The sequence below is a fragment of the Miniopterus schreibersii genome (genome assembly GCF_964146895.1).
Source record: "Miniopterus schreibersii genome assembly, chromosome: 4".
NCBI lineage: Eukaryota > Metazoa > Chordata > Mammalia > Chiroptera > Miniopteridae > Miniopterus > Miniopterus schreibersii.
Window position 1 is genome coordinate 64,081,807 of NC_138105.1, and position 8,994 is coordinate 64,090,800.

General features: G+C 54.0%; 1 protein-coding gene across 1 annotated transcript; it reads left to right on the plus strand.

The window, feature by feature from the left end:
• Positions 1-324: 324 nt before the first annotated feature.
• Positions 325-8,278, plus strand: CNN2 (calponin 2). Its single transcript, XM_081134691.1, has 7 exons — positions 325-737; positions 4,461-4,582; positions 5,128-5,194; positions 5,296-5,433; positions 6,363-6,479; positions 6,596-6,742; positions 7,298-8,278. Exons 1-7 carry the CDS (start codon positions 675-677, stop codon positions 7,571-7,573), a joined length of 930 nt encoding a protein of 309 aa, XP_080990817.1. The 5' UTR covers positions 325-674; the 3' UTR covers positions 7,574-8,278.
• Positions 8,279-8,994: the final 716 nt, after the last annotated feature.

Genomic DNA, 8,994 nt, shown 5'->3' on the forward strand with positions numbered 1-8,994 from the left:
AAGGCTCCTTCTCATCCCTCCTCCCCTAATCTATCTAATTGATCTCTACATGCTTTCAGCCACTGACAGTCCCTCTAGGTCTTTGCACCTTTTTTTCTGCCAGGAACACAAATCCCTTTTGGACTGGCAAACTCCTACTCATTCACCAGAGCCCCAGCTCCAATGGCCCCCTCAGAGCTCTGAGGACCCCTCTAGTTTCCTTGTCCACCACCCACCTATGGAGTTCCAGGAAGGGAGCTACATTGGGAGGTGCCTCTAAGTGGTAGGGAGGAGTCCTCATTCGTGCACCAACGGAATTAGGGTCCCACCTCTCAACAATTCCCCGCCTTCCATCACCCTGCACGAAGGGAAACTGAGACCCAGAAAGAGGGAGAGAGCCACTTAGAGGCCCCCAGCAGAGAGAGGGCAGGCGTGTCCTGCCTCGGCAGTGCAGAGCGCCCGCTCCTCCCTGCCTCAGTTTCCCTCCGCGCCCCTGGGGCTCGGGCGCTCCGCGGGGGCGGCTGTGGGCGCGGCAGACTGGGTCCAGGAAGTCCGCGGCCGCAGGAATCCGGCGCATCCCGGCCTTATAAGGGCAAGTGCGCCGGGGGCCAATCAGCGGCGGAGGCGGGCCCGGGCCGCGAGTCCCCCGCCACCGCACCCGCTAGGCGGTCGGTCCCGCCGTCGCCGCCGCCGGCATGAGCTCCACGCAGTTCAACAAGGGGCCCTCTTACGGGCTTTCGGCCGAGGTCAAGAACCGGGTGAGTGAGGGGCGCCCTCGGTCCCGCCCCCGGAGATCCTGCACCCTCGGACTTCTGCGGGGCTGGGCGCCCCCCTAGGCTCCCCGACATCTGGGGCTCAATGGCTCTGAGACCTGGGGTGAAAGTGGCCCTCCTCCTCCCCAACATCTGCGGTTCTTGAGGCGCCCACCGAGACTCCCGAGACCATGGCGGAGCAGTGAGGTCTGCGATCTGGCACTGCCCCAGCATCTAGGAGTGGTTGGGTGTAACCCCTTCCCCAGTCCTCCCCCATCTGAACCCCACAGTCTTGGGCTGCTCCAGCACTTCAAAGCCTGAGAGAAAACTGAGGGTCTGAGAGGACCCCAGCAGCCCCTTCCTCATCCCCTGGCCACGCTTATGCTTTTGGAGCCACTTAAGCTGTAGGAGGGGAAACAGCTGGGCCAGGTGGTTTTTTTTATTAGGGTGTGGGCACCCCCACAGGAATTTCCCAAGGTCTTATACCTGGGAGGGAAGGCACCAAGGGGAAGTTGGAGCGGAGGAGGCCTGCTTGGGCTGTTCCCTTGTATGTTCTCTTTGTCTTCATCTGACAAAGGAACAGCAAAGGGGTCCACAGGACACCTGGGTCCACTGAGTGTGACCCTAAAATGTGTGGGTTTTGTAACCTGGAAACACGGGGTGGAGCCAGTGGGAGACACTTTTAAAGAAAACTCTTGTGGTCCTGGCTCAGAGAGGGGCAGACAAGTTTGGAGGATCACACAGCTGGGTCCGTCTAGGGAAGAGGGAGCAGGGGGTGATCCCAGACCAGGGGGAGGTCTCAGGCCTGATAAGCAAGGGCCTTTCCAGCTGAGGGGGTTTTGCCATTCCTGTGCAAACCCTGCTCCCCACCCCCCCATCCTCCCACCAGACATCTGGGAAAGGAACCTGCCTGGGCATGCTAAGGAGACAGCCCAGCCAGCCCTGGCCAGCCCCAGCCAGGCACCTGTAGTCGTCACCCGAGGGCTTGTGGACACGAGGGGGAATTCTCCATTGCCTACAGTAGGCTCATTGGAGCCTCCCTCCATCCCTTTGACAAAAGGGGAGGCTGAGGCTTGAGAAGCCAAGAGATAGAGCATGGTCACTCATCAGGCTCCCGACCCTCCCCCTTAAGTGCATGAATCCCCATTCCAACAATAATTCCACAGAGTGAACATTGAATGTTGATTGGCCGCCTGTGCAGGCGCATGGCATGTGCATGCTGCCTCACACAGCCAAGGCGGTTTAAGGGCCCCAGTTTGCACGGGGCTCAGAGCTGCCCAGGACCACACAGCTTGCAAATGACAGAACCAAGGCTGGAACCCAGACTTGCTGTGTCCAGTGCCTGATGGCCACTGGTCCTCCTGGACCCAGCGTTTACCCTTGGGCAGCAGGAAGTCGGTGAGAACCAGATAGCTTCCGGAGATGGAGTGAGATGGGGGCAGGTTGATACCTGCACTGGTGGGTGAAGTCAGAGGCTCCCTGAAGTCAGGCCTCAGTTTGCAGGTTTGGAGTATGAGTGGGGCACCTATCAGCTTGCCAAGGTCACTTGGCCCAATTCCTATGGCTTGGAGCCCATGCTCCGCCCACTTTTCCAGCTGTTTAAGACAGGGGAGACCCAAAGACCTCTGTCTGGCCCCCGTGCCTCAGTTTACCCACAGCTGGGTGGCCTGAGGCAGGCAGATGTCCAGTGTGTCCCTCTGAGCAGCCATGGCCACTTGATTCTGGCCATGAGTGACTGGCTTTTAGACCACTGAGAACAGCTGGTCTCAATTTAGCAGATTTTGCAGGAGGCAGTGTCTGCATTCCTGGCAGTTTGCGGTGATGAGGACTGCTTCAGGCCACTGTGGGGAGGGCCAGGCGCCTCTGCCCAGCTCCCTCAGAGCTGTCAGGGAGCGATCCGGGACAGCCCAGCTAGGCAGGTGACCCAGGCATCCAGACCAGCCCATCTGCCTCAAGCTCAGCCATCAGGATGTGACCCTGCTCATTCCTCAGGCTAGACAAAGCTTCACCTGGGCTGGACTGCTCCCCCAGCCATGGGAACCAAGAGGCTGCAACCCATGGGGGTGGGCCAAGCGGATCAGGTTAGCCGATCAGCCTCGTGCCTTTGTCTCCCCTGGGCTCTGGGCGGGTGATTCCATATCATATCACGGGGGTTTATATGCAATCACCAGGAGGTGGGGCAGGGTTCAGGAGACCCCTATGCAAACGATTCCAAACATAGATGGGAAACTGAGGTACAGGAAAGAGAACTGTCCACAGTCATGGGGGAGTTGGGGGCAGAGCTAAGAGTAGGAATTAGGTCTGCAGAAGGTTTCAATCCCCTGGGGGATGGGAGGAGAGGAAAAGAAAGGTCCTCCCAAACGGGGACCTGTGAGCAAAGGTGGGCAGGGGGTCTGGAGCAAAAAATGCACCCAATGGGACAGTCTGGTCCTGAATGGGAGCTGGACTCGACTTTTTACCACCTCCAAGGAGCTGCCCTGGGGTTGACCAACTCTGCCCATATTGGCCTGCGTCTCCCTGACTTCTTGGAGCTTCCCTGGGCTTCAACCATTCTGACTTTCTCAGCCTTCAGTGCTCTGAGATGCTACCACAGGGAATGGGGTGTGTGTGTGCGCTTGTGGGCAATGGTGTGCACTGATGGGGACTGGGAGCACTTTTATCCAGAAACAGCACTGAGCTGGATGGCAAAGCTCAAGAGGGGATGGATCATAAGTAAGAAGCTGTATCTTAACAGAAAGTGGAGATAAAAGCTATGAGGAAAATAAGGCAGGGTCAGGGAGAGGGGTATGAGGAGAGCCATCAAAGTTAGCATGATCAGGGAAGTCCTCTCCAAGGAGAGGAAGTCCACTTCAAGTCCTCTTCAAGCTGTGACTGGGTGGAAGACAGGGACCCAGTCATGCAAACATCAGAGTCAAAAGTGACAGCACGTGCAAAGGCCATAAGCCAGTAACTGGTATGGCCAGTTCAAGGCACAGAGAATGGTTTAGTGGTTCCTCAGTAAGTTAAACAGAATCACCACATGATCCAGCAATTCCATTCCTAGATATGTACCCAAACAAATTAAAATAGGTGTTTAAGAAAACCTGTACATGGATATTTCTAGCAGCAGGATTCACAATGGCCAAGAGGTAGAAACAGCCTAAATTTAGCCCATCAATGGGTAAATGGATATGCACAATGTTCTTCATCCACACAGTGGAATATTACTCAGCCATGGAAAGGGCTGAGGCGCTGACACTCACTACAACATGGACGGATAGACCTTGAATGTTTGATGTTCAGTGAGAGAAGCCAGACACAAAAGGCCACATAGTGTATGACCCCATTTATGTGAAATGTCCAGAACAGGCAAATCCACAGAGACAGGAAGTGGAAACAAAAAGGTTTGTCTATAGTACAGGTAGAGCAAGGAGATGAGAGGTCGTGGGATGGGGGGCAGATTTGTGGGGGCCTTCTTGGCTGCCATGTGGGGTTTGGCACCATTGGAAGTAGGTTACAGCTAATGTTTGTTAGTGAGAGATATGAGTGTGTCTGGGGAGGGTGGTTTATCTGTGCCTATGAGTGTCCCTTCTGGTGGGAAAAGGGGATGGTCAGCTCCATAGTGTGGAGTCCTCTAGACCACTCTGTCTCTTTTTTCCCATGGAGCCACCAGCCTCATCCCATCAGGAGCTTCAGAGAACTTCTACTGGGTGTATTCTCATCCCAATCCTGTGCCCTCTCCTCCTCCAGCTTCTGTCCAAATATGACCCTCAAAAGGAGGAGGAACTCCGCAGCTGGATCGAGGGACTCACAGGACTGTCTATTGGTCCCGACTTCCAAAAGGGTCTGAAGGATGGAATTATCCTGTGCACGTGAGTGCGGGTGTTGGCAAATGCTTCTCATCCGGATTGTCCTGCACAATGTGGTCATGCTCCACGTGCCATTTGAAGCCTGCTTGCTTTTCCCTCAATGAGTCTTGTGTCTTTCTCTTTTTTTTCTTGTGTTATTGCTTTGTCGAGGATCTCTTAACAGGGAGCATCCTTGTCTTATGCCCTTCTTTTCATGGGAGAGCCTTTAAAGTTTTTGGAGGCCTTTCTTCTGCTGCATCCTATTCAACTTTTCAAACATTCCAAGGTTTGCACGTTACAAATGTGAATGGAAATTCCCAGATTCACTCCCAGAAATCAGGGGTTCTGGATTATATTCTCAATACTCGTTATTGTCACTCTTTAGCATCTTTGCTTTGTGGGTGAAGATGATATTGCAAGAGGGGAAACTAAGGCCCAGAAAGAGGCAGTGAGGTTGTCCAGGAAGGTGGCCAAGATTAGAATTAGCCTCTTGGGTGTGTGAGATTTGGGTTCACCTATGCTAATAGAAGTTCCTGTTTCCTCCCCACCTATGTGTCCCTTCCCCCCAGACTCATGAATAAGTTGCAGCCTGGCTCAGTCCCCAAGATCAACCGCTCCATGCAAAACTGGCACCAGGTGAGGGACTGTCGGGTGGAGTAAGGATGGGGTTGGGAGACCCCATCTAACCTGTGGGCAGCCTGAGGTTCCCTCACAGCCCCTTTCCTGCCTCCTCCCAGCTAGAAAACCTCTCCAACTTCATCAAGGCCATGGTCAGCTACGGCATGAACTCTGTGGACCTGTTCGAGGCCAATGACCTGTTTGAGAGTGGAAACATGACACAGGTGCAAGTGTCGCTTCTGGCTCTGGCAGGGAAGGTGAGTCCCAGAGAGGGGCAGCGACCTGCCCAAAGCCACACAGCAAAGACGCTGCAGATTTACAGATGCCAACAGATATAGTCCACCCTTTAATAGGCTCACAGTCTGATGGAGGAAGCAGACAATAAAACATTATTTTTAATTAAGAAAAACAACCTTTATTTTAGAGCATTTTTAGGTTCACAGCAAAATTGAGAGGAAGCTATAGAGATTTCCCATATGCTCCATGCCCACCCCAGCTCATGCACAGCCTCCCCCACCATCCACAACCTCACTGGAGTTTGAACCATTTGTTACCATTGAACCACCAAGCACACCTCATCAGCACCCAGAGTCCAGAGTTTACATGAGGCTTCCCTCTTCAAGTCATTTTTTTGTAAGTTATGTCATAGATTGTGAGACACACTTGGAGGGAGAAGAAAGAATTAGACCAATATGTGAGGTCTAGTGACCCTTAAACAGAGACCAGGTTAAGTTGGAACAGTGTTTCCAGAGGAAGGAACATCAAGGCCCTGATATTGGGATAGGGAAGAGGTTCTCATGTCAGGAATTGTGTTCTGAATAGTGTTTTCAAGAGCCACCTGTGGCTGCACCATGAGAACTGGGGACAGAGAGACCAGAGAGGAGCCAGGGGCAGGTGTCTAAGTGAGAGATGGTGGCCATGGCCTGAATAGGCAGCAGTGAGAGTTGGGTAGAAGATAATGGAAGATGAAAGAGCAGTGGCAAGGACACCCCCCCAGAATGCTTGGCCTGAGCAACTAGAAGGCTGGGGACCAACAGGACCTCTGAATCAGACAGCTAAGGCATTGGGCAGCAGGCAAAGGGACCAGGTTGCAGCCCAATCCCCGTGTCTCCAGGGTCACACACTCGGACTGGTTCAAGGGTCCCAGCTGTCCCTCCCTGATACTCCCAGCCCCCCTTCCCTCCAGGCCAAGACAAAGGGGCTGCAGAGTGGCGTGGACATTGGTATCAAGTACTCGGAGAAGCAGGAGCGGAACTTTGATGATGCTACCATGAAGGCAGGCCAGTGTGTCATCGGGCTTCAGGTGGGCACCACAGCCTGCTGTGTGTGGGGAGGATTCTGCTGTGATCCAGGCCCTGACCCACCCAGTGTTCCCTTGAGTTTGGGGCAGTCTGACCTCTCCTGCTTGCCTTCCTGCAGATGGGTACCAACAAGTGTGCCAGCCAGTCAGGCATGACGGCCTATGGCACAAGAAGACATCTGTATGACCCCAAAAACCATATCCTGCCACCCATGGACCACTCAACCATCAGCCTGCAAATGGGCACCAACAAGTGTGCCAGCCAGGTGGGCCTCACCCAGTGACCTCAGGTGCCCGCCCCCCCCCCCCCCCCCCCCCCGCCAAAACCCTTGTTCTCCCTTGACAACCCCACTCTGGGCTTCCTCCTGCCTTCACTGTCTCTGCCCCAACTTGCTCTGTGTCCCCAAAGAAGTTTCTACCCAGCTCCATGCCTCAGTTTCCCTCAAGGAATTGCCCTAAGTCCCATTCAACTCTGAAATTTTTAGATCCTGTGATTCTCACTTTTCCTGCTGTGTCACATGTAGTGGTATGATGATAGTTTTGGAGCACTCAGGTTTTCAGGAGGCCTTGGCTCCAGCCTGGGAAGCTTTCTGGCTGGCAGGGAGAACTGGACCCAAACACCCTTGGTTCCAAAGGAGAGGGTCACTGGTAATGAAATCTTAGTACAGAGTCAGAAAAGAGGGTATCTCAGCAGGGCTTGGAAGGATACATAGGAGTTTGTACTGTGACTGTAAAGGGAGATGGGAAATGGTATGGAAATTTTGGGGCCTTATGTTTCCCCCTCATTCCTTCCATCCTGACTTTCTCTTCTCCCTTTTCAGGTCGGCATGACGGCTCCTGGGACCCGGCGGCACATCTATGACACCAAGCTGGGGACTGACAAGTGTGACAATTCCTCCATGTCTCTGCAGATGGGCTACACACAGGGTGCCAACCAGAGCGGCCAGGTCTTTGGCCTGGGCCGGCAGATATACGACCCCAAGTACTGCCCACAAGGCTCAGTGGCTGATGGGGCTCCAGATTCAGCTGGTGACTGCCCAAGCCCAGGGAAGGCCCCAGAGTACCCCCCCTACTACCAAGAGGAGGCAGGCTACTAAAGCCCCCTCCTTGCAGGGTATCCCCATATCATTGCCCCATCTGAGATTTCAGGTTTTTCTGTGTTTTCATCTTGTTTTTCTGTGTGTTCAAGTGCTTCCAGTTGAGGGTCTGTGAAGGCCAGATCCAGATGTGGGGCCAGGGCACATCCAGGTAGCAAATTTCCCAGCAGGCTTTGGGCCAAGCTGTCAGGGGGAAGAAGAAACCTGTGCAGGGAGAGAAACTAGCCCCAAATGGCTTCCGGTTGCTTCTGCCCATCTTCCCTTTTCTTTGTTGATCAGTTTGTGGTTTCTGTACCCACAGAAGTTTCAGGCAGTTTTAACGAGTGATTTTTTTTTTTTTTTTTTTTTCCGGGAAATGGGGTGGGGATGGTGGAGGGGGGTGATGGGAAAGAAGTTCCCTGGGAGAGAGCCAGGCCACAGTCACCAGATATTTTAGGCATCATGAGAGACTGCATTTCCCCAGGACCCTCACAGGGGCCCAGTGAGGAAACACGCCCAGGCAGGACAATAGAGTTCTGAGTGGTTGAGGCAAAGTCAGATCCCCTCCCCTTCTATACTTGTTCCCTTTTCCCCACCAAGTACTGCACAGGGATTCCCCCCAGGAGGCCCTCCCTGGGACCAGTCCCACCCAGGAGCCCTGGGACCAAGAGATAATGTGAAATACCAACTATGGACCAAAGGCAATAAAAACCTCTCTTTAAAAGGAAAGGTGCTGGGAGAGTTGGCATCAGAGGCAGCCTGGGGGAAATGTTAGCTTGGATCCCTTCTGGGGTCCTGAGGGACCTGGGGGTGGGGCAGTGGGACAAATATCCTCACAGCTGTCTTGGGGGAAGGAGAAGCTGAGGCCCAGGGCACAGACCAGTCTGGGTTGAAAAAATGACCTGAGGCCTAGGACCTGGGATGGAGGAAGAGGCTGGGTCTCCTGGCTGGAGGTGGGGCCTCAATGCCAACCCCCCCCCCCCCACACACACACACTGACAGCTGGGGCTCCGCCCAATGCTCCATCATCCAGCCTCCTGGTCTTTGTGCATTCACTCCACCTAGAGTAATCTACCTGACAAACTCCTATTGTCCGAAAAGCCCTAACAGCAGCACCACCTTCCCCCATAGAACTTTCCCCCACACTGCTCACCCTTCCCAGGACCCCCAGAACTGTGGATCCATACCCTTGTTTCATCTTGATCTTGTGAAACGCACCCACTTCAACAGAGTGGGAAACAGATCCCGAGATTTTCCCCGAAGTCGGGGTGACCATTAGAACCCAGGCCTCTCATCTTAGAATGCTGGGGGGCCCCTTCCCTTTCTGCCATCACCTGTATCACCCCAGGGACCAAGGATAGTTTGTGTGATGAATGATGAATAGTCGAGACCCCGTTTTCCTGATTGACAAATACAGCCTCAGGGTAATGGGGCGAGTCTGG